The sequence below is a fragment of the Labrus mixtus genome, chromosome 10 (assembly GCF_963584025.1).
Source record: "Labrus mixtus chromosome 10, fLabMix1.1, whole genome shotgun sequence".
NCBI lineage: Eukaryota > Metazoa > Chordata > Actinopteri > Labriformes > Labridae > Labrus > Labrus mixtus.
This window is the reverse complement of record NC_083621.1, coordinates 10,752,907-10,778,761: the sequence shown is the minus strand read 5'-3', so window position 1 is coordinate 10,778,761 and position 25,855 is coordinate 10,752,907. Positions and strand designations below refer to the sequence as shown.

Below are 25,855 nucleotides of genomic sequence, written 5' to 3'. Positions count from 1 at the left end.
AGATTAGTATAAAATAAGTTGGTATTCCAAAGGGTCTTTTTGGGACTAAAAGGTTTATTTTATTTAGAATATTTTTGTGACATTTAACAGTGAAATGCTAGCACCCATATGATATTTGCAGAAATGATTCTGTGTTACATGGCGTTCTTGATTTTGAACTCTAAGGGACGCTGTTGGTCAATCCAATTTAAGCTACAGAGCATCACTAAACAGTCCCCTCCCTCACCAGTCTATCCTGCGAGAGAGCGATTGGTAGTGTGCTTCATGTGGGCTGACAGAGGCGAAAAGATTCGCATGATCTGACATCTCTTTTCGGATGATAACAAACCAGAATCATCCTCTTTAGAGTTTTCTACTGTGAAGGATAATTCGTGTGCTTGGATTGCCGCGATAGTATTTGTGTGATTCTTGGACCATGGCATGTGGAATACTTCCCTTCGGTCTTTGCGTGAAATGGCGAACTGGCTGCGGACAAAACTGGCTGCTGCTCGTTTTCTTCTTGTATCTCAACCAAATGGTCGGTGGACATATCCGATATGCAATCCCGGAGGAGATGAAGAAAGGCTCCCTAATCGGTAATGTAGCTCAGGATCTAGGTTTGGATATGAAAAGGCTCCGTTCAGGGCGGGCCCGTATCGTGACCGGAGAAAACATCCAGTACACCGAGCTGAAGACAGACAAAGGGACTCTGGTCGTGAATGAGAGAATAGACCGAGAGCAGCTCTGCGGAGACGTCACACCGTGCAGTTTCAGCTTTGAGGTGATTTTAGAAAACCCTATGGAGCTACATCAGATTACAGTTGAAATAACAGACATAAATGATCACTCGCCAACGTTTAAAAGAGATAGAATCAATTTTGAAATCAGTGAATCAGCTAATGTAGGTGCCCGTTTTACATTGACGAGGGCAGAAGACCCTGATGTGGGTGTAAATGGACTCAGAGAATATTTTCTATCTGATAATGATAATTTTGTTCTGAAACAAAACTCGAATGCAGATGGAAAGAAATACGCTGAAATGGTGTTACAGAAGCCTTTAGATAGAGAGACAAATCCTAAACTATCTCTGAAGCTGATCGCCGTAGACGGTGGATCGCCGCAGAGATCTGGTACAGTAAATATAGATATCGCTGTTCTTGATGCCAATGATAATGCACCTGTTTTTAACCAATCTGTGTACAAAGCTACAGTGATGGAAAACTCTCCAAAAGACACTTACGTTACCACTGTTAATGCTAGTGACGCAGATTACGGCTCAAATAGTATTGTAACGTACTATTTTTCAGACCTAAACAGTGGTGTCAGTGATATCTTCACAGTAGATGGAAAAACAGGTGTAATTCTAGTTACAGGTTCAATTGATTATGAAAAGGAACAAAAATACGAAATTAGAATCGAGGCAAAGGATCAGGGAGGAATGACGGATTCAAGCAAAGTAATAATTGAAGTTAGTGATGTAAATGACAACACCCCCGCTGTTAGCGTGATGTCATTCACTAGTCCTGTGTCAGAGGACTCTCCTCCTGGAACAACTATTGGGATCATAAATGTTAAAGATCTTGATTCAGGTGATAACGGACAAGTGAACTGTAGAATTGAAGAAAATGCACCTTTTAAGATTAAATCCAATTTAAGAAATTATTACACTTTGGTCACAGATACTGTATTAGATCGTGAAAGTGTTTCAGAGTATAACATCACTGTAGTTGCGACAGATGCAGGTATGCCTCCTCTCTCGTCGAAGAGAACCTTTCATTTGAAGGTCTCTGATGTGAACGATAATGCACCAGTGTTTCCACAAGGTGTTTATAATGCGTTTATCACAGAGAATAACTCTCCAGGTGTGTCTGTTATCACACTAAGGGCCAGAGATCCTGATGAAAACCAAAACGCCAGAATATCTTATATTCTGGAAGACACTAATATCGGTGGATCTCCAGTTTCTGGTTATGTTTCAGTTAATGCAGAAAGCGGAGTAGTGCACGCAGTGCGTTCATTTGATTATGAGCAGCTGAAACAACTGGTTTTCGTGGTCAAAGCGCAGGATGGAGGCTCCCCTCCACTCAGTAGCAACGTGACAGTGAAAATGGTGATCCAGGACCAGAATGACAACCCCCCTCAGGTCCTGTACCCAGTCCAGACTGGTGGATCAGTGGTGGCTGAGATGGTGCCTCGTGCAGCAGATGTGGGCTACCTGGTGACTAAAGTGGTGGCTGTTGATGTGGACTCTGGACAGAATGCCTGGCTCTCGTATAAACTGCAGAAAGCCACAGACAGGGCGCTGTTTGAAGTGGGCTTACAGAATGGAGAAATCAGAACTATCCGCCAAGTGAATGATAAAGATGCTGTGAAGCAAAGACTGACTGTTATAGTGGAGGACAACGGGCAGCCGTCTCGTTCAGCTGCAGTCATTGTTAACGTGGCGGTGGCGGACAGCTTCCCTGAAGTGCTGTCTGAGTTCACTGACTTTACACACGACAAGGAGTACAATGACAACCTGACTTTTTACTTAGTGCTGGCTTTGGCTGTAGTGTCCTTCCTCTTCATCACGTGTGTAGTGGTTATTATATCAGTGAAAATCTACAGATGGAGACAGTGTCGCACCCTGTTTCACTCCAACCTGCCTGTGATTCCATATTATCCACCACGTTACTCAGACACTTTGGGCACAGGGACTCTCCAGCACGTGTACAATTACGAGGTGTGCAGGACGACGGACTCCAGAAAGAGTGATTGTAAGTTCGGCAGAGCTGGTAGTCAGAACGTGCTGATAATGGACCCCAGTTCTACAGGGACCATGCAGAGGATACAGAGTGAGAAGAGCATCCTTGATGAACCAGACTCTCCTCTAGAGGTTAGTTTACTGAAATAATTTATCCTCTCTGCCTCTATGTATCTTTCCGTGTTTAAATATATTGGTTGGTGACGTTCTTTCTCTGTATTCAGCACCTTGGACAGCGTAGTATTCTGCTTAAGTGTATTGGGCACTTCCAACTTAGTTATTTTTTTAAACATTTTGCACAGTGTTGGTGACATCCAGAGTGACTTTATGGAAATCAACTGGTTATTGTTGAAATCATGTTAGTATATAATTTTATCAACTAACTTTAACAATTCTCATTCTACTTGTATAGTTTCACCAAACTCAAGTTTTTTCTTCTTGTTTAAGTTGTTACCCTGTTCAAAGATAGTAGATGTGGGGGGTATTTTATTATTGGTTAAAACCTGTGATGAGCTTTGCAATGTTTATTTCACTTTTTGACCAATTTAGACTTGATTTCCTAAATCTTGTCTTTTTTAAGATGAGTTTTAAACTAATTTGTATTCCAATGGTTATTTTAGAGGAAAATAATGTGAATTTTCTTTTACAATATGTAGATGATTTACCAGTCAAATGAGATCAACCATGTAATATTTGGATAAATGATTCTGTGATACATGGCGTTCTTGATTTTGAACTCTAAGGGACGCTGTTGGTCAATCCATTTTAAGCTACAGAGCATCACTAAACAGTCCCCTCCCTCACCAGTCTATCCTGTGAGAGAGCGATTGGTAGTGTGCTTCATGTGGGCTGACAGGGGCGAAAAGACTCGCATGATCTGACATCTCTTTTCGGATGATAACAAACCAGAATCAACCTCTTTAGAGTTTTTTACTGTGAAGGATAATTCGTGTGCTTGGATTGCCGCGATAGTATTTGTGTGATTCTTGGACCATGGCATGTGGAATACTTCCCTTCGGTCTTTGCGTAAAATGGCGAACTGGCTGCGGAAAAAACTGGCTGTTGCTCGTTTTCTTCTTGTATCTCAACCAAATGGTCGGTGGACATATCCGATATGCAATCCCGGAGGAGATGAAGAAAGGCTCCCTAATCGGTAATGTAGCTCAGGATCTAGGTTTGGATCTGAAAAGACTCCGTTCAGGGCGGGCCCGTATCGTGACCGGAGAAAACATCCAGTACACCGAGCTGAAGACAGACAAAGGGACTCTGGTCGTGAATGAGAGAATAGACCGAGAGCAGCTCTGCGGAGACGTCACACCGTGCAGTTTCAGCTTTGAGGTGATTTTAGAAAACCCTATGGAGCTACATCAGATTACAGTTGAAATAACAGACATAAATGATCACTCGCCAACGTTTAAAAGAGATAGAATCAATTTTGAAATCAGTGAGATAGCTAATGTAGGTGCTCGTTTTTCATTGACGAGTGCAGAAGACCCTGATGTGGGTGTAAATGGACTCAGAGAATATTTTCTGTCTGATAATGATAATTTTGTTCTGAAACAAAACTCGAATGCAGATGGGAAGAAATACGCTGAAATGGTGTTACAGAAGCCTTTAGACAGAGAGACAAATCCTAAACTATCTCTCAAGCTGATCGCCGTAGACGGTGGATCGCCGCAGAGATCTGGTACAGTAAATATAGATATCGTTGTTCTTGATGCCAATGATAATGCACCTGTTTTTAACCAATCTGTGTACAAATCTACAGTGATGGAAAACTCTCCAAAAGACACTTACGTTACCACTGTTAATGCTAGTGACGCAGATTACGGCTCAAATAGTATTGTAACGTACTATTTTTCAGACCTAAACAGTGGTCTTCGTGATATGTTCACAGTTGATGGAAGAACGGGTGCTATTTTTATTAAAGGTGCTGTGGATTATGAAAAGGATAAAAAATTTGAGCTCAGACTCGATGCAAAAGATCAGGGAGGATTGACGGATTCATGCAAAGTAATAATTGAAGTTAGTGATGTAAATGACAACACCCCCGCTGTTAGCGTGATGTCATTCACTAGTCCTGTGTCAGAGGACTCTCCTCCTGGAACAACTATTGGGATCATAAATGTTAAAGATCTTGATTCAGGTGATAACGGACAAGTGACCTGTAGAATTGAAGAAAATGCACCTTTTAAGATTAAATCCAATTTAAGAAATTATTACACTTTGGTCACAGATACTGTATTAGATCGTGAAAGTGTTTCAGAGTATAACATCACTGTAGTTGCGACAGATGCAGGTATGCCTCCTCTCTCGTCAAAGAGAACCTTTCATTTGAAGGTCTCTGATGTGAACGATAATGCACCAGTGTTTCCACAAGGTGTTTATAATGCGTTTATCACAGAGAATAACTCTCCAGGTGTGTCTGTTATCACACTAAGGGCCAGAGATCCTGATGAAAACCAAAACGCCAGAATATCTTATATTCTGGAGGACACTAATATCGGTGGATCTCCAGTTTCTGGTTTTTTCTCAGTTAATGCAGAAAGCGGAGTAGTGCACGCAGTGCGTTCATTTGATTATGAGCAGCTGAAACAACTGGTTTTCGTGGTCAAAGCGCAGGATGGAGGCTCCCCACCACTCAGTAGCAACGTGACAGTGAAAATGGTGATCCAGGACCAGAACGATAACCCCCCTCAGGTCCTGTACCCAGTCCAGACTGGTGGATCAGTGGTGGCTGAGATGGTGCCTCGTGCAGCAGATGTGGGCTATCTGGTGACTAAAGTGGTGGCTGTTGATGTGGACTCTGGACAGAATGCCTGGCTCTCGTATAAACTGCAGAAAGCCACAGACAGGGCGCTGTTTGAAGTGGGTTTACAGAATGGAGAAATCAGAACTATCCGCCAAGTGAATGATAAAGATGCTGTGAAACAAAGACTGACTGTTATAGTGGAGGACAACGGGCAGCCGTCTCGTTCAGCTGCAGTCATTGTTAACGTGGCGGTGGCGGACAGCTTCCCTGAAGTGCTGTCTGAGTTCACTGACTTTACACACGACAAGGAGTACAATGACAACCTGACTTTTTACTTAGTGCTGGCTTTGGCTGTAGTGTCCTTCCTCTTCATCACGTGTGTGGTGGTTATTATATCAGTGAAAATCTACAGATGGAGACAGTCTCGCACCCTGTTTCACTCCAACCTCCCTGTGATTCCATATTATCCACCACGTTACTCAGACACTTTGGGCACAGGGACTCTCCAGCACGTGTACAATTACGAGGTGTGCAGGACGACTGACTCCAGAAAGAGTGACTGTAAGTTCGGCAGAGCTGGTAGTCAGAACGTGCTGATAATGGACCCCAGTTCTACAGGGACCATGCAGCGGATACAGAGTGAGAAGAGCATCCTTGATGAACCAGACTCTCCTCTAGAGGTTAGTTTACTGAAAGAATTTATCCTCTGTGCCTCTTTGTATTTTTCCGTGTTTAAATATATTGTTCGGTGACGTTCTTCCTTTGCATTCAGCACCTTGGACAGCGTTGTATTCTGCGTAACTTATACGGTGTACTTACTGCTTTATTTGTTTTTTTTACACGTTTTCACATTGTTGGTGACATCATGGAAATCAACTTGTGATTGTTGAAAACTAATTTTCATATATTTTTTGTATCTAATTTTCTCAATTTCTCCATCCACTTATACTTTAACTGAAACATATTTTTTTCCTTCTTTCTTGGTATTTTGTTATATTTGAGAAAATGTCAAGAGCATCGCAATTTTTTTTTTCACTTAGTGACCAATTTAGACTTAACATCAATAATAACATCTGAAATGAATTGCTATTACAAGGGTTATTTTTGAGAAGTAGAATGTGAATTTTCTGACAAATTATTTGTATGATTGTCCAGTCAAATGAGGGCAACCATACAATATTTGCTGAAATTATTCTGTGTTACATGGCATTCTTGATTTTGAACTCTAAGGGACGCTGTTGGTCAATCCAATTTAAGCTACAGGGCATCACTAAACAGTCCCCTCCCTCACCAGTCTATCCTGTGAGAGAGCGATTGGTAGTGTGCTTCATGTGGGCTGACAGGGGCGAAAAGACTCGCATGATCTGACATCTCTTTTCGGATGATAACAAACCAGAATCAACCTCTTTAGAGTTTTCTACAGTGAAGGATATTTCGTGTGCTTGGATTGCCGCGATAGTATTTGTGTGATTCTTGGACCATGGCATGTGGAATACTTCCCTTCGGTCTTTGCGTGAAATGGCGAACTGGCTGCGGACAAAACTGGCTGCTGCTCGTTTTCTTCTTGTATCTCAACCAAATGGTCGGTGGACATATCCGATATGCAATCCCGGAGGAGATGAAGAAAGGCTCCCTAATCGGTAATGTAGCTCAGGATCTAGGTTTGGATCTGAAAAGACTCCGTTCAGGGCGGGCCCGTATCGTGACCGGAGAAAACATCCAGTACACCGAGCTGAAGACAGACAAAGGGACTCTGGTCGTGAATGAGAGAATAGACAGAGAGCAGCTCTGCGGAGACGTCACACCGTGCAGTTTCAGCTTTGAGGTGATTTTAGAAAACCCTATGGAGCTACATCAGATTACAGTTGAAATAACAGACATAAATGATCACTCGCCAACTTTTAAAAGAGATAGAATCAATTTTGAAATCAGTGAATCAGCTAATATAGGTGCCCGTTTTCCTTTGACGAGGGCAGAAGACCCTGATGTGGGTGTAAATGGACTCAGAGAATATTTTCTGTCTGAGAATGATCATTTTGTTCTGAAACAAAACTCGAATGCAGATGGGAAGAAATATGCTGAAATGGTGTTACAGAAGCCTTTAGACAGAGAGACAAATCCTAAACTATCTCTGAAGCTGATCGCCGTAGACGGTGGATCGCCGCAGAGATCTGGTACAGTAGATATAGATATCGTTGTTCTGGATGTAAATGATAATGCACCTGTTTTTAACCAATCTGTGTACAAAGCTACAGTGATGGAAAACTCTCCAAAAGACACTTACGTTACCACTGTTAATGCTAGTGACGCAGATAACGGATCAAACAGTATTGTAACGTACTATTTTTCAGACCTAAACAGTGGTGTCAGTGATATCTTCACAGTAGATGGAAAAACAGGTGTAATTCTAGTTACAGGTTCAATTGATTATGAAAAGGAACAAAAATACGAAATTAGAATCGAGGCAAAGGATCAGGGAGGATTGACTGATTCAAGCAAAGTAATAATTGAAGTTAGTGATGTAAATGACAACACCCCCGCTGTTAGCATGATGTCATTCACTAGTCCTGTGTCAGAGGACTCTCCTCCTGGAACAACTATTGGGATCATAAATGTTAAAGATCTTGATTCAGGTGATAACGGACAAGTGACCTGTAGAATTGAAGAAAATGCACCTTTTAAGATTAAATCCAATTTAAGAAATTATTACACTTTGGTCACAGATACTGTATTAGATCGTGAAAGTGTTTCAGAGTATAACATCACTGTAGTTGCGACAGATGCAGGTATGCCTCCTCTCTCGTCAAAGAGAACCTTTCATTTGAAGGTCTCTGATGTCAACGATAATGCACCAGTGTTTCCACAAGGTGTTTATAATGCGTTTATCACAGAGAATAACTCTCCAGGTGTGTCTGTTATCACACTAAGGGCCAGAGATCCTGATGAAAACCAAAACGCCAGAATATCTTATATTCTGGAGGACACTAATATCGGTGGATCTCCAGTTTCTGGTTTTTTCTCAGTTAATGCAGAAAGCGGAGTAGTGCACGCAGTGCGTTCATTTGATTATGAGCAGCTGAAACAACTGGTTTTCGTGGTCAAAGCGCAGGATGGAGGCTCCCCACCACTCAGTAGCAACGTGACAGTGAAAATGGTGATCCAGGACCAGAACGACAACCCCCCTCAGGTCCTGTACCCAGTCCAGACTGGTGGATCAGTGGTGGCTGAGATGGTGCCTCGTGCAGCTGATGTGGGCTACCTGGTGACTAAAGTTGTGGCTGTTGATGTGGACTCTGGACAGAATGCCTGGCTCTCGTATAAACTGCAGAAAGCCACAGACAGGGCGCTATTTGAAGTGGGCTTACAGAATGGAGAAATCAGAACTATCCGTCAAGTGAATGATAAAGATGCTGTGAAGCAAAGACTGACTGTTATAGTGGAGGACAACGGGCAGCCGTCTCGTTCAGCTACAGTCATTGTTAACGTGGCGGTGGCGGACAGCTTCCCTGAAGTGCTGTCTGAGTTCACTGACTTTACACACGACAAGGAGTACAATGACAACCTGACTTTTTACTTAGTGCTGGCTTTGGCTGTAGTGTCCTTCCTCTTCATCACGTGTGTGGTGGTTATTATATCAGTGAAAATCTACAGATGGAGACAGTCTCGCACCCTGTTTCACTCCAACCTCCCTGTGATTCCATATTATCCACCACGTTACTCAGACACTTTGGGCACAGGGACTCTCCAGCACGTGTACAATTACGAGGTGTGCAGGACGACTGACTCCAGAAAGAGTGACTGTAAGTTCGGCAGAGCTGGTAGTCAGAACGTGCTGATAATGGACCCCAGTTCTACAGGGACCATGCAGCGGATACAGAGTGAGAAGAGCATCCTGGATGAACCAGACTCTCCTCTAGAGGTGAGGTGAAACTGCCTTCTTATTAGTTTTCTAAGGATTTTTTTGCAACAGCAAAATGTTTTTCAATCTTGGGTGCTATTTTGCAGTCTTTTCACTTATGTATGTGGGCTTTTTTTCCCATCACGTCATTGCGTACAGCTCATCTTTAATAGAAGGTGCTTATGGCTTGATTACATTTTTCTGTCCTCATTTCTTTAAATCACTATTGCTGTCATTTTTTAAGCTTTCCCATTGAAATGTCTATAATTAGAATTATATCCTTCTTTGTCGTTATCATCGGTGTTAGTTCATCTTTATAGGTTTGTTTATTTGGCAAGTGTATCATCATTTCCAAATCCAATTTAACATGCAAAATTAATCTCAAAATGATTTTAATGTATTATTTTAATCCACTAATGTTACCTACAGTAATTCTGATTCCCATGGTATACTCATTTGATAGTTACTTCCTTTTCCAAACCATTTGTTGTTCACGTTTTGGACTCTAAGTGACGCTGTTGAACAATAACATAAATGGAAAGTAAAGTCTGCGCTGCAGTTAAGGCCTGCCTTTCTAACATACCGCTGACGTAGGCTTTGAGTGATCGTCATGAAACGCATGGTACTCGTGAAATCAATGCCTTAAAGAGTTAAGAGTCTGCTTTTTTTCCTCGTTATAATATTTCGACGAAACACATCTGGTAGAGTTGACTGCATTGCCATCAGACTGGAGGATTCGGTTTCTTTTTTTATCTTCGTTACCCGGTCCTCTTTTTGAAATGGCGTATACGCAACCTCTCTGCAAATGGCGATTGTATGATGGATCTCCGCGGGTAATGTTTCTCATTTTGCTTTTCTTTTTCAACTTCGCTGCTGGTCAGATCAGGTACTCTATACCAGAGGAGTTGAAGAAGGGCTCTCTTATCGGAAATGTAGCACAGGATCTAGGTTTGGATATGAAAAGGCTCCGTTCAGGGCGGGCCCGTATCGTGACCGGAGATAGCATCCAGTACACCGAGCTGAAGACAGACAAAGGGATTCTCGTCGTGAAAGAAATAATAGACCGAGAGCAGCTTTGTGGAGAGGTCGAACCTTGCAGCTTCAGCTTTGAAATAATTTTGGAAAATCCTATGGAGTTGCATCACATAACAATTGAAGTTTTAGATGTAAATGATCACCCCCCGGTATTTATGAAATCTGACATTATGTTAGATATAAGCGAGTCTGCTGTCCTCGGGGCGCGATTTGTGCTTGACAGTGCAGAGGACCCTGATGTTGGCGTCAATGGTCTTCAGAATTATGTTTTAACCTCAAACGACAATTTTGTTTTAAAGCAGCATGTAAATCCTGACGGGAGTAAATATGCAGAGATGATGCTTCAGAAGCAATTAGACAGAGAGGAAGTGCCACATCTGTCTTTAAAGCTTTTAGCAGTAGATGGTGGGAGTCCACAGAGATCTGGCACAGTGAATATAAACATAAATGTTCTTGATGCAAATGACAATGCGCCTGTGTTTAACCAGTCAGTTTATAAAGCAACGGTGATTGAGAATGCAGCAAAGGGCACTCATATTTTTTCTGTAAATGCTACAGATGCAGATACCGGATCAAATAGTTACATCACATATTCAATTTCAAACGTGAAGAGCAATGTAGCTGATTTGCTGTCTATTGATCAAGTAACTGGTGCCTTATATGTTTCAGGTCCAATGGATTTTGAGAAGGATAAAAAATACGAGCTTAGAATCGATGCAAAGGATCAGGGAGGTTTAACGGATTCATGTAAAGTTGTAATAGAATGTTCAGCTGCAGTCATTGTTAACGTGGCGGTGGCGGACAGCTTCCCTGAAGTGCTGTCTGAGTTCACTGACTTTACACACGACAAGGAGTACAATGACAACCTGACTTTTTACTTAGTGCTGGCTTTGGCTGTAGTGTCCTTCCTCTTCATCACGTGTGTGGTGGTTATTATATCAGTGAAAATCTACAGATGGAGACAGTCTCGCACCCTGTTTCACTCCAATCTCCCTGTGATTCCATATTATCCACCACGTTACTCAGACACTTTGGGCACAGGGACTCTCCAGCACGTGTACAATTACGAGGTGTGCAGGACGACTGACTCCAGAAAGAGTGACTGTAAGTTCGGCAGAGCTGGTAGTCAGAACGTGCTTATAATTGACCCCAGTTCTACAGGAACCATGCAGCGGATACAGAGTGAGAAGAGCATCCTGGATGAACCAGACTCTCCTCTAGAGGTCAGTTAAATAATGTTTCCTGTCTATCTGCTGGTGTTCTGCTTTTTGTGTTTGGTTTCACTGATAGGGAACCATTTCGATCTATACTGACATTTTCAGTACCATGGACAGCAGCTACATTTTCACCACATGCTTAATTTGCATTTAAAGTTTTTTTTAAAAAGTTCCTACATACCTACATCAACGGTGATTTGATGCTACAATGTCATATCATTTCACAAATACATCAATTTAATGTTGTTGCATTGAGAGTTTCAGAGTTCATTTTTAAGGGGAAATGATACACGTGTAAAGGGACAAATGCCCTTTTTCAACCTAATCTTCCGCTAGGTTATATTGTTTTGTTCCTGTGATTTCTCATCTTAGATTGGATACACAATTCTTTATCTCTTCCACCTGATAGGATTGTTGCAGTGTATACAGAGTGAAAATAACATCTACAACGAACCAGACTCTCCTCTGGAGGATATTAATATTTGTCTACTGTGTCTAATATACAATCACTGGTCTGTGCCCCAAAAATCTCAGGATTCACTCCCTCCTGACTTTGAATTCAAACCTCTCATTATTGGGATATAAAGTGACTCACAGAAATCTGTCAAAACGTTTTTTGAATGAACTTTGGCTGCAATAACAATACCTCTTTCATGTTTCTATCAGTAATCTGCTAATTATTTTTACTTATTGATTTTATGTATTTTTCATTTAATTACTTAATTGTTTTTACTGAATATGACTCAAACGTTCTCCTTTAGTTTATATTATAGCTTGGAATGGTGTGGTACAATAAATAGTCTTTTTTGAATTAAATATGGTTTGTTGTAATGTGATTTCCACACAGTTTTCAATACGTTTGCATTGCTGCTTGTTTCATTGACGGGGAAAGCGAAAGTCCTCTATGTAAAAGTCACATATTTCCTCTTGTTGTAGTATGATTTCTCTAACGGACTATAAGGTGGGGTGATAAGGAAGTTGGGGTACTTCTTTGTACTGTTTTTTCAACTGTTTAACACAACTCTTTTTTTAACATAACACATAAGGCAATTATATTCTTTACCGCTGACTATTTGAGTATTAGCTGTATGCATTCACAAGTGAAGAATTTAGATTTAAGTCCCAGTGAAGCGTGTTCAGATTTTGGACTCTAAGTGACGCTGTTGGTCAGCAAAACGTTTTTAGTATTGTCATGAAGCCTTTTTCCCTCCCTCACTATTGCACTGTAGCATGACAGGAGAGATACACTCCTTCCGAGAGGACAGAGATTGGGAATGCAGTTTTTGCACAGATTCACCTTTGGAATACACAAGGAGAGACGTGTTTTCTTATAGTTGTGCAATTTATTTGAGCTGGATTTCAAGCTCTGGCTTTTTTCTTCAAGTTGGGACGCACCGTCTATTGTATCTGATATGGCTGCAATGGGACAACCCTCCGCTAAAGGCGTAAGATGGCGATCGCCTTTACTATTACAATGTCAAATGGGATTCATTATTTTGCTTTGTTGTTTTGGTAATAGAGTGTCAGCTCAGATTCGTTATTCTATTCCTGAGGAGATGAAAAAGGGATCTCTTATCGGTAATGTGGGACAAGACCTCGGTCTAGATATGAAAAGGCTTCGTTCTGGCCGTGCCCGTATCGTGAGCGGGGAAAACATCCAGTACACCGAGCTGAAGACAGACAAAGGGACTCTGGTCGTGAACGAGAGAATAGACCGAGAGCAGCTCTGCGGAGACGTCACACCATGTAGCTTCAGTTTTGAAATAATTCTCGAAAGTCCAATTGAACTTCACCGTGTCACGGTAGAAATTTTAGATATAAATGACAACAGCCCCTTCTTTCCAAATAATGATATGCATTTTGAAATAAGCGAATCTGCCACACTTGGATCGAAATTCCCCGTTGAAAGCGCCGTGGATCCTGACGTTGGACTTAATACTTTGCAAAATTACCTTCTGTCCCCAAATAATTTTTTCATTTTGAAACAATATGCAAATCCAGACGGTAGTAAATATGCTGAACTGGTGCTGCAAAAGCCATTGGACAGAGAAGAGCACTCCAACCTCCCTCTCAAAGTAATAGCTGTTGATGGTGGAAACCCACAGAGATCTGGGACGGTGAATATAAATATATTTGTCTTAGACGCAAACGACAATGCCCCTGAATTTAACCAGTCAGTGTATAGGGCCTCTGTCAAAGAAAACGCCCCCGTGGGAACATATATATCGAAAGTAAACGCAACTGATGCAGACATTGGCGCTCATGGGGAAATAATATTCAGTTTTTCAAAAACAAAAGGCACAACCGTCGATACGTTTAAAATAGATGAAAACACGGGTGTGATATCAGTTGCTGGACTCATTGACTTCGAAAAAGATAAAAAATATGAACTTAGACTGGAGGCCAAGGACCAAGGAGGTTTGACTGGGACAAGTAAAGTAATAATTGATGTCAGTGACATCAATGATAATGCTCCAGTAATCAATATCATGTCATTTACTAATACCATATCAGAAGATTCCCCTCTCGGGACAACAATAGCTGTTCTCAATGTCAAAGACGCTGATTCAGAGAAAAATGGACAAATAAAATGTACCATCGACAAAACGCATCCGTTTCGAATCGAATCTTCATTAACGAACTACTATAATCTAGTGGCGGATCAGCGTTTTGATAGGGAGACTACTTCTGAATACGATATTACTATAGAAGCCACCGATTCAGGGTCTCCTCCTCTCTCTAGCTCTGTCACATTGCAACTTAGAATATCTGACGTAAACGACAACGGACCAGTGTTCATTAAAAACGTATATTCAGCTTACATCACAGAGAATAATTCCCCTGGAGTGTCCATTACAACTGTAAGTGCTCAGGACTCTGACTGGGGTCAAAACGCGAGAATCTCCTATTTCCTGGAGTACCCACAAATCAGCGGTAATCCAGTGTCCAACTATGTGTCCATAAACTCTGACACTGGCGTTTTACATGCTCTGCGCTCGTTTGATTATGAACAAATCAAAGAACTTAAGCTAACAATCAAAGCGCAGGATGGAGGCTCCCCTCCACTCAGCAGCAACGTGACAGTAAACATAGTGATCCAGGACCAGAACGATAACCCCCCTCAGGTCCTGTACCCAGTCCAGACTGGTGGATCAGTGGTGGCTGAGATGGTGCCTCGTGCAGCAGATGTGGGTTACCTGGTGACTAAAGTGGTGGCTGTTGATGTGGACTCTGGACAAAATGCCTGGCTCTCGTATAAACTGCAGAAAGCCACAGACAGGGCGCTGTTTGAAGTGGGCTTACAGAATGGAGAAATCAGAACTATCCGTCAAGTGAATGATAAAGATGCTGTGAAACAAAGACTGACTGTTATAGTGGAGGACAACGGGCAGCCGTCTCGTTCAGCTGCAGTCATTGTTAACGTGGCGGTGGCGGACAGCTTCCCTGAAGTGCTGTCTGAGTTCACTGACTTTACACACGACAAGGAGTACAATGACAACCTGACTTTTTACTTAGTGCTGGCTTTGGCTGTAGTGTCCTTCCTCTTCATCACGTGTGTAGTGGTTATTATATCAGTGAAAATCTACAGATGGAGACAGTCTCGCACCCTGTTTCACTCCAACCTCCCTGTGATTCCATATTATCCACCACGTTACTCAGACACTTTGGGCACAGGGACTCTCCAGCACGTGTACAATTACGAGGTGTGCAGGACGACGGACTCCAGAAAGAGTGACATGAAATATATGCAGCCGATGAGTCAGAGTCTTGTCAGCGTTGATGCAACCGATTCGGAATCACCACAGGTGGAAAAGCAAATAACAGGCAACTGCTCTCAAATGTCAACATTGGTGAGTGACAAATTAGTTTTCTTCCTTTCTATTTCTTCTGATATTGATGTTTTTTTTAACGTTGGTTAAGTACTTGGAGCACTGTTTGAGAAACAGAGTGGCAATCTTTTTTCGCTGTCCGTGGTGCTGAAGCATTAGATGGATTATTTATGTTTTCCTTTTGCACGTGTTGCCATGAAAGGCGAGCTATTTCGTCTTAAATCAAACGGCAGCATTACTTCATTATAATACCATATTGGTTAACCCTATATGCGCCATAGAATCACACTGACCTCTATCCGGATGTTGCTCTGCTAGACAAACCCCCAAATACTTATACTGTCCTCAAAAGTTTAAGTTTTGAACCCACATCAGTCTCAGTGGCTTCAACAATTTTGCATCTTTCTTTTAATTAACGGGAAGTCTCAAGGTCTGAATCAACAGTTGGAAATAGTGTCACAGTCAGAATGTCAAGAAGTCTCTCCACGAGGTAATATAATTCACGTTTGAACATAAAATATAATAATAACCATAATACATTTTTTTCAGCCTATTTCTTAGTGTTCGTATTCTTTTATAGTTTTTATAATGTACTTCGATTTGTTTGTATAACCCTCACATACATTTAATATCATTATATAGATCCTCATCTATAACTGAAGTGTTTTGAACGGGGTGATGCTTAAATGGACTTACATTATATCAGTATGATTTTACAGTTGAGATGCTGCTGTGAAGCCAGACCTGGCCATTAAAAAAAATAGACATTGCCTATTTAAAGCTTTAAATTTAAACAAAAAAAGGGGAAAGAGAGCATTTATCTTTCGATAGAACATTTAAAGTTTTCATACTGAGATACCCACACAAACATTACCCTGGATGGGCTCTGAGCGCCGCTGTTGATACATCATTGACTGACTGTTTCAATGAGCAGAGCTGCGATCCGCCCCTTGTATCCAATTCCGTGTTTCGTTGGTGGGGGAGAAGACAGTCTCTTCGGAGGTGTTTACAGAGCAGCATTTATCGTTTACATTTTCAGCGAAAATGCCATTCATTTGATTATTTCTGGATTTAATTACACCAGTTTTCCACTGAAAGGAATTACTTCGTTTATACCGCTCTGGATTATGATGTTTTTTCTTGGGATCACCGCTCTCAGAGGCCCATGGCAAACACTGGTTGTCATTCTTTGTCTTTTCGTGCTGAGCTCAGTGAGTGGACAGGCTCGGTACTCCGTACCGGAGGAGCAGGCAGAAGGGTCTTTTGTTGGAAACATCGCTCGAGACTTGGGTCTGGATGTGTCGAGGCTCATATCAGGAAAAGCTCGTATTATTATGAAAGGAAGTCGACAGTACGTTGATTTAAACCGGGACAAAGGCACCCTCGTTATTAAAGAGCGAGTAGACCGAGAAGAACTGTGCGGAAAGACGACGCCCTGTAGCTTCAGCTTCGAGTTGATTATAGAAAATCCGATCCAGCTTTATCGGGTCACAGTGGAGGTAGTCGACATAAACGATAACAGCCCGTCGTTCCCAAAGGATGAGATCAGTTTGAAAATTGTTGAGAGTGTTGCGTCAGGCACTCGTTTCTCTTTGGTAAATGCAGACGACCCCGATGTTGGTATTAATGATATTCAAAAATATACACTTAAACCCTCTGATCATTTTAAATTGGAAGTACAGAACCAGCCTGATGGAGGGAGTTACATCGAAATGGTTTTGCAAAACCCGTTGGACCGAGAGAAAGAGGAGACTCACTCTCTCGTGCTGCTTGCTTCAGATGGAGGAGAGCCTCACAGATCAGGGACGGTGCGTATTCATATCAGTGTGCTGGATGCTAATGATAATGCGCCAGTCTGTAGTCAGCCTGTTTATAAAGCAGATGTCCGAGAGAACTCTCCTGCAGGAACAGTGGTGACCACTGTCAGTGCGAATGACGCGGATAAAGGTGTAAATGGAGATGTCATATTTTCACTTCCTCATATCACAAGAGAGGTGAGGCAGCTTTTTGAGGTAAATGTAAATTCTGGAGAGATTAAAGTAGCAGGTAAACTGAATTTTGAAAAATCTCAAACATATCAATTAAACGTTCAGGCTAGTGACCACGGGGGATATACAGACACGTGTAAAGTTATTATTCAGATAATTGACGAGAACGACAACGTCCCAACAATACAATTGATGTCATTTTCAAACTCGATATCCGAGGACTCTCCTCCAGGTACAACGCTAGCTGTTGTTAACGTGGATGACGAAGACTCTGACGGTAACGGTGTCGTCAAGTGCTCCATTAACTCTGACATCCCATTCAAAATGGAGTCGTCATTAACAGGATATTATACGATTGTAACTGAAGACTTCTTAGACAGGGAAAGTGTTCCTGAGTATAATATCACAATCACCGTATCTGACCAGGGCTCTCCGCCACTGTCGAGCAGTAAGACCATAAATGTCAAAGTTTCTGACGTGAACGACAGCCCACCTAAGTTTGATCAATCAGAATATAATAAGACTGTACCTGAGAACAACCCTCCCGGAGTTTCTGTTTTCACCCTCAGTGCTAGTGATGCAGACTGGGGCCAAAACGCTCGTGTTTCTTACCTACTGGAAGAAAAAGAGATTAATGGGGTCGCTGTGTCTTCACTGGTGTCAGTAAATTCAGAAAGTGGCGTCGTTCATGCAGTGAGGTCGTTTGATTTCGAGCAAATCAAGTGGTTTGAATTCAACGTAACAGCTCGTGATGCTGGATCCCCTCCTCTAACTTCGGTGGCTACAGTAAGAATAGTGATCCAGGACCAGAACGACAACCCCCCTCAGGTCCTGTACCCAGTCCAGACAGGTGGATCAGTGGTGGCTGAGATGGTGCCTCGTTCAGCAGATGTGGGCTACCTGGTGACTAAAGTGGTGGCTGTTGATGTGGACTCTGGACAGAATGCCTGGCTCTCGTATAAACTGCAGAAAGCCACAGACAGGGCGCTGTTTGAAGTGGGCTTACAGAATGGAGAAATCAGAACTATCCGCCAAGTGAATGATAAAGATGCTGTGAAACAAAGACTGACTGTTATAGTGGAGGACAACGGGCAGCCGTCTCGTTCAGCTGCAGTCATTGTTAACGTGGCGGTGGCGGACAGCTTCCCTGAAGTGCTGTCTGAGTTCACTGACTTTTCACACGACAAGGAGTACAATGACAACCTGACTTTTTACTTAGTGCTTGCTTTGGCTGTAGTCTCCTTCCTCTTCATCACGTGTGTAGTGGTTATTATATCAGTGAAAATCTACAGATGGAGACAGTCTCGCACCCTGTTTCACTCCAACCTCCCTGTGATTCCATATTATCCACCACGTTACTCAGACACTTTGGGCACAGGGACTCTCCAGCACGTGTACAATTACGAGGTGTGCAGGACGACTGACTCCAGAAAGAGTGACTGTAAGTTCGGCAGAGCTGGTAGTCAGAACGTGCTGATAATGGACCCCAGTTCTACAGGGACCATGCAGCGGATACAGAGTGAGAAGAGCCTCCTGGATGAACCAGACTCTCCTCTAGAGGTCAGTTTATTGCTCCATAATTCCTCATACAGTTATTTGCATTTTACTTTTAAAATCCACATTGCTTGGGTTTTTCGCTTGACTCTCTTACTGCTTAGAGGTCAACTTCAGCACCACTAGTGTTGGACAGCTCCTCATCTAATTGAGCCAGTTGGCTGTGTTTGTCATAGACATTAAGAAATGTCCCCACCATGAAATCAGCTGTTATGTGTTAAAAATCTCACATTTTTGGTCATCCTGTTTTGCGTGTGTTGCAGTTGGACATTTTTTTTTTACTTTCAGCTTTCATATAAATTTTATTGTGGAGGAAAAAGGCAAATGTATCTAATACTTTGCCGATAGAGTGATTTCAGATGATTACATTTATTTTCACTACACTGCCTTTTATCTACTTCTTCTCTGCAATTATTTATGGGCTTCAGCTACATCTTTTATCTTATTTTCAGTTCAATACACCGTGTACTTGCATACATTGAATTACACGCCACTTAATTCCTAAACGTTAGCAGGTTCCTTACTGATATACTCAAAGAGATAGTTCTCCCCCTTTATGGAGTTATGCAGTTGCTGTTTTCACATCGAACTGTAAGGGCCGCTGTTGGTCTTCAAAGCACTTTGGGAGCCTTTTTTTTAATGCAGCAACACCTCCTATTCTTGTCATAGTGTGCCGTGCAGAGCAGGGCATTTAAGTCCTCATTTTCACCGGGGATTCTGAGACCAAGGTGTTCGTGGTCTCAGCTTAGATTCAAACAACATCAACGTTAGGACTTTCTCCTGTAATAAACCGTTTTCTTGTGCCATATTTTAAGTGGAGTGGATTGCTTCGGAAATATGGCTTTTTTCATCAGAGAACCCATGGTAAAATGGCAAGTACAGGCCTTCATCCTTGTTTTTCTATTTGACTTTACACTCTGTCAGATTCGCTATTCGGTCCCAGAGGAGATGAGAAAAGGCGCCTTCGTAGGAAATGTGGCAGAAGATTTAGGCATCGACGTTAAACGACTGACATCAGGCGGTGCCCGAATTGTAAGCAGCGATAGCAGCGAGTATGTTAGGCTTGATATAGACAAAGGGATTCTAGTGGTGGGGGAAAGGATAGACAGAGAGCAGCTCTGCGGGCAGACGTCGCCCTGTAGCCTGAATTTTGAAATGATAATGATGAACCCAATGCAGTTACATAGTGTTGTAGTGGAAGTTTTGGATGTTAATGATAACGCACCGGTGTTTCCCGAGAAAGAAGTGCATGTAGAAATAGTAGAATCTGCTCTTCCAGGGACCGAAATATTACAAGAGAGTGCTACAGACCCTGACGTTGGCATTAACGCTTTAGGCGGATATACGTTACACCCAACAACACATTTCAGTATTAAAGTCCTGTCCAGCCCAAATGGTCACAAATATGCACAGTTGTATCTTTCTAATGCGTTGGACCGCGAGAGAGAAGAAAAGCTGCTTCTCACACTGACTGCAGTGGACGGCGGTGAGCCACAGCGGTCGGGCACGCTGAAAATACATGTAACTGTGCGAGACACTAATGATAATGCTCCGGTGTTTACACAATCGTTATTCAAGGCGTCTGTTAAAGAAAATATTCGAAAAGGAGCCTCGGTGCTGCGTGTGAGCGCAACAGATGCAGATGAGGGAATGAATGGTCTTGTTTCATATCACTTTAATCGCATGTCAGGTAATGTGGCTGAGCTATTTAATCTGGATGAAAACAGCGGTGATTTAACTGTAAACGGTGTCATCGATTACGAAGAGAATAAAATCTATGAGATTGGTGTGCAGGCTAAAGACCAAGGCGGACAAAGCACATCAACCAAAGTAATAATTGAAGTAACGGATGTAAATGACAATGCCCCTGTAATAACATTAACCTCGTTTTCTAATGCTATAGCAGAGGACTCCCCTAGTGGAACTACTGTGGCGATCATAAACGTTAAAGATCTGGATTCAGGCAAAAATGGCAAAGTAGACTGCTCAGTTAACGGCAATATCCCGTTTGCAATCCACTCATCTCTAAAGAATTATTACACTCTGGTAACAAATGGTGTCCTTGACAGGGAGCGTAATCCTGTTTGCAACATCACGTTTACAGCTGTGGATGAAGGGAGCCCATCAATGTCAACTAACAAGACAATAACACTTCGAATATCCGACGTCAATGACAATGCACCCATATTTGAACAGCGTTATTATGAAGCCAACATTATGGAGAATAATTCGCCAGGATTATCTGTGTTTTCCTTGAAGGCACACGACTCGGACTCCGGGCCTAACGCACGTGTATCTTACCTGCTAATTGACAGTCAGTTGAATGGTTACCCCATATCTACTTATATATCTGTTAACGCAGAAGACGGAGTTATACAGGCTGTTCGATCATTTGACTTTGAGCAGATTAAAAATCTAAACATATGTGTTAAAGCGCAGGATGGAGGTTCTCCGCCTTTAAGCAGCAATACCACATTGCAATTAAATATTCAAGACCAGAACGACAACCCCCCTCAGGTCCTGTACCCAGTCCAGACTGGTGGGTCAGTGGTGGCTGAGATGGTGCCTCGTGCAGCTGATGTGGGCTATCTGGTGACTAAAGTGGTGGCTGTTGATGTGGACTCTGGACAGAATGCCTGGCTCTCGTATAAACTACAGAAAGCCACAGACAGGGCGCTGTTTGAAGTGGGCTTACAGAATGGAGAAATCAGAACTATCCGCCAAGTGAATGATAAAGATGCTGTGAAACAAAGACTGACTGTTATAGTGGAGGACAACGGGCAGCCGTCTCGTTCAGCTACAGTCATTGTTAACGTGGCGGTGGCGGACAGCTTCCCTGAAGTGCTGTCTGAGTTCACTGACTTTACACACGACAAGGAGTACAATGACAACCTGACTTTTTACTTAGTGCTGGCTTTGGCTGTAGTGTCCTTCCTCTTCATCACGTGTGTAGTGGTTATTATATCAGTGAAAATCTACAGATGGAGACAGTCTCGCACCATGTTTCACTCCAACCTCCCTGTGATTCCATATTATCCACCACGTTACTCAGACACTTTGGGCACAGGGACTCTCCAGCACGTGTACAATTACGAGGTGTGCAGGACGACTGACTCCAGAAAGAGTGACTGTAAGTTCGGCGGAGCTGGTAGTCAGAACGTGCTGATAATGGACCCCAGTTCTACAGGGACCATGCAGCGGATACAGAGTGAGAAGAGCATCCTGGATGAACCAGACTCTCCTCTAGAGGTTAGTGAAATAATGAAGCCTGTTATTTGCTGCTGTTCTGCTTTCTGTGTTTGGTTGATAGTGAACTGTTTCGAAGCCATATTGTCACTTTCAGCACCATGGACAGAGGCTGCATTTTCACCGTATGCTGTATTCTTTTCATTTAGAACGTAGAAACTGATTTGGTGTCACAATGTTATTTCATTTCACAACGACACAACTGGAAAGTCGTTGCTATGGCTTTTTAAGAGAGCTTGGGGGGGGGGGGAGACAGAGGTGCACTGCTTGTCAGTGTTACACACAGAGTTGTTTATTGCTTAAAGTTGTTATCTTTCTGCCAGTAGTTTAATCATGGAGTGTGTTTTTTATGTATAAATCTTATGATACTCAAGTTTTTACTTTTTTTGTGGGTTGGGGGGCAGGTTATATTGCCATCATGTTCGTTCTCACATTAAATTTGATAGAAAAGTGCTGATTTTTCCAATCAGATTGCAGTTTGTCTGGTACTTCCTCCGTTTGTACTCTAAGAGACGCTGTTGATCAGTAAAACCGAGTCTAGTGTGGTTGCTGGTATGTAGGAGAGAAAGAGGAGGGAGAAATACAGTGTTCATACCAGGGTGCACTCGATGGAAATACAGTCGATTTGAAAGAGCTGTTTTTCAGAGCTAATAATCACACACGTGTGTTTGTAATTGATGCAGTACTGTTGGACTGGATTGTAAATAGATATTTCCTGTCGCTGGGGAATCATTTTCAGTTACTTTGAGGATTTTGACTCCATGCGCCATGGGGATACGCCAGCACGGATGGGGAAAATGGCTGCTGTGTGAGACACTTACATGGCAATTATTCAATCTTGTGTTCATGGTTTGCACCATCAACGGTCAAATCCGTTATTCAATACCGGAGGAGATGAAGAAAGGTTCTCTGATCGGTAACATAGCCCAGGATCTTGGGTTGGATCTGAAAAGGCTCCGTTCCGGCCGGGCTCGTATCGTTACCGGAGAAAACCACCACTACACCGAGCTGAAGACAGACAAAGGGATTCTAGTTGTGAATGAAAGGATCGACAGAGAAGAGCTCTGTGGAGACGTGACACCGTGCAGCTTCAGCTTCGAAATCATTTTGGAAAATCCAATTGAATTGCACAGAGTGACCGTAGAAATATTAGATGTGAATGACCACTCGCCAACATTCAAAAGTAACGTAATTAATCTAGAAATTAGTGAATCTGCAACAATATTATCTCATTTCGACTTAGAAAGCGCATATGACCCCGATTCAGGGATTCACGGCTTGAAAAATTATGTTTTAACTCCGAATGACAATTTTGTTTTAAAGCAGCAGTCCAACGCTGATGGAATCCAATTTGCTGTGATGATTTTACAGAAGCCATTAGACAGAGAGATGCATCCACACCTCACTTTGAAACTCATTGCAGTAGACGGAGGAACGCCTCAACGATCTGGTACAGTAAATATAGAAATTACTGTCCTTGATGTCAACGACAATCCTCCTGTTTTTAATCAGTCCATTTATACTGCTGCAGTGACAGAAAATGCCCCAGTAGGTACATATATTACAACTGTGAATGCTTCAGATGCCGACAGTGGGTCGAATGGATTGATTACATATATGTTTTCCAATGTTAAAGGAAAGTCTGGAGGACATTTTGAAATAGACAGTTTATCTGGTAAAATAACTGTTGCTGATGTAATAGATTTCGAGAAAGACAAAAAATACGAAATACGAGTAATTGCTAAAGACCAGGGCGGCCTTAGTGACGCAACAAAAGTCGTGATTGACGTCGCTGACGTAAATGATAATCCTCCAGTTATAAATATAATGTCCTTCTCCAGCCTGATTTCAGAGGATGTCCCTCCTGGCACTACTATAGCTGTTTTTAATGTAAAAGATGTAGACTCTGAGAGAAACGGTCAAATAACATGTTCATTAGATTATTTTCTTCCCTTCAAAATCCAGTCTTCTTTAACAAATTATTACAATTTGCTTTCAGATGTCCCATTTGATCGTGAAACAACACCAGAATATAACATAACCATATCTGCAACTGATTTAGGGTCACCCCCACTTTCTACAAAAACTACTTTACAGCTAAAGATTTCTGATGTAAATGATAATTCTCCACTCTTTACTGAACAAAAATATTCTGCTTTCATCATAGAAAATAATGTCCCCGGCAAAACCATATTCAGCGTGAGTGCACGAGATTCTGACTGGCATCAAAACGCTAGAATTTCATACTTTCTGGAAGACTCACAGGTTAGTGGCAGCCCAATATCCTCTTATGTTTCCATAAACACCGAAACTGGAGTCCTACACGCAGTGCGGTCTTTTGATTATGAACAAATCAAGCTGCTTGAATTCACCGTCAAAGCTCAAGATGGAGGCTCCCCTCCACTCAGCAGCAACGTGACAGTTAAAGTAGTGATCCAGGACCAGAACGACAACCCCCCTCAGGTCCTGTACCCAGTCCAGACTGGTGGGTCAGTGGTGGCTGAGATGGTGCCTCGTGCAGCAGATGTGGGCTACCTGGTGACTAAAGTGGTGGCTGTTGATGTGGACTCTGGACAGAATGCCTGGCTCTCGTATAAACTGCAGAAAGCCACAGACAGGGCGCTGTTTGAAGTGGGCTTACAGAATGGAGAAATCAGAACTATCCGCCAAGTGAATGATAAAGATGCTGTGAAACAAAGACTGACTGTTATAGTGGAGGACAACGGGCAGCCGTCTCGTTCAGCTGCAGTCATTGTTAACGTGGCGGTGGCGGACAGCTTCCCTGAAGTGCTGTCTGAGTTCACTGACTTTACACACGACAAGGAGTACAATGACAACCTGACTTTTTACTTAGTGCTGGCTTTGGCTGTAGTGTCCTTCCTCTTCATCACGTGTGTAGTGGTTATTATATCAGTGAAAATCTACAGATGGAGACAGTCTCGCACCATGTTTCACTCCAACCTCCCTGTGATTCCATATTATCCACCACGTTACTCAGACACTTTGGGCACAGGGACTCTCCAGCACGTGTACAATTACGAGGTGTGCAGGACGACTGACTCCAGAAAGAGTGACTGTAAGTTCGGCAGAGCTGGTAGTCAGAACGTGCTGATAATGGACCCCAGTTCTACAGGGACCATGCAGCGGATACAGAGTGAGAAGAGCATCCTGGATGAACCAGACTCTCCTCTAGAGGTTAGAATGCTTTAAAACAGCTGCAGTGTTTTCAAAATTATTTTGAAGTTATACACATTCTGAAAGCTTACCATACCATCTTCATTTTAATTAATACTTGTTTTAATGTGGCAATATTTTAATATCTAAAAGTGGTTTAATTACTATGTAATTTGGGTATAGGTCACGTGATCTTTCGCCAAATTATCTGTAATTGTATGCTAACCTCAACCTCCTTTCTAAAACACTGCATGATTTTATTCTTTCCACTAGTAATGGGTTTGCTTCTTTCTTTGTATGGTTATTATAACAGCCATGGCAGTAATAACAGAGGTTTTGCAGTCGAATAATTTTAAATGTGTCACATTTAATTCACTTCAGAACTTCAGACAGTGACATAAATAGTAGAGCCACATGTTGCATACTTGCTATTAACTGT

The 25,855-nt window shown here is 42.3% G+C and overlaps 6 protein-coding genes across 21 annotated transcripts in view; all 6 read left to right on the top strand.

Annotated features, from left to right (window-relative positions):
• LOC132981948 (protocadherin gamma-A11-like) overlaps positions 1–25,855 on the top strand; it is a 292,678-nt gene that overhangs the window by 136,658 nt on the left and 130,165 nt on the right. Inside the window, exon 1 of one of the 16 annotated variants that reach the window (XM_061048094.1) lies at positions 12,881–15,475. The exons of 14 other annotated variants lie outside the window; for them this stretch is intronic. In XM_061048094.1, the coding sequence (XP_060904077.1) occupies positions 13,037–15,475 (2,439 nt within the window). In that variant the 5' untranslated portion in view covers positions 12,881–13,036. Of the gene's footprint in view, positions 1–12,880; positions 15,476–25,855 lie in introns of those variants that run through there. One more of the 16 variants, XM_061048104.1, reaches the window with a different exon arrangement.
• On the top strand, positions 38–2,872 carry LOC132982543 (protocadherin beta-16-like). The gene has a single exon (XM_061049098.1). The coding sequence runs from the start codon at positions 416–418 to the stop codon at positions 2,870–2,872; it is 2,457 nt and encodes an 818-aa protein (XP_060905081.1). The 5' UTR covers positions 38–415.
• LOC132981955 (protocadherin beta-16-like) lies at positions 3,592–6,241 on the top strand. Its single transcript, XM_061048137.1, has one exon. The coding sequence runs from the start codon at positions 3,716–3,718 to the stop codon at positions 6,224–6,226; it is 2,511 nt and encodes an 836-aa protein (XP_060904120.1). The 5' UTR covers positions 3,592–3,715; the 3' UTR covers positions 6,227–6,241.
• Positions 6,955–9,402, top strand: LOC132981962 (protocadherin beta-16-like). Its single transcript, XM_061048145.1, has one exon. It carries the CDS (start codon positions 6,955–6,957, stop codon positions 9,400–9,402), a length of 2,448 nt encoding a protein of 815 aa, XP_060904128.1.
• LOC132981936 (protocadherin beta-12-like) lies at positions 19,017–22,478 on the top strand. The gene has a single exon (XM_061048079.1). It carries the CDS (start codon positions 19,834–19,836, stop codon positions 22,396–22,398), a length of 2,565 nt encoding a protein of 854 aa, XP_060904062.1. The 5' UTR covers positions 19,017–19,833; the 3' UTR covers positions 22,399–22,478.
• On the top strand, positions 22,524–25,728 carry LOC132981963 (protocadherin beta-16-like). Its single transcript, XM_061048146.1, has one exon. The coding sequence runs from the start codon at positions 23,011–23,013 to the stop codon at positions 25,450–25,452; it is 2,442 nt and encodes an 813-aa protein (XP_060904129.1). The 5' UTR covers positions 22,524–23,010; the 3' UTR covers positions 25,453–25,728.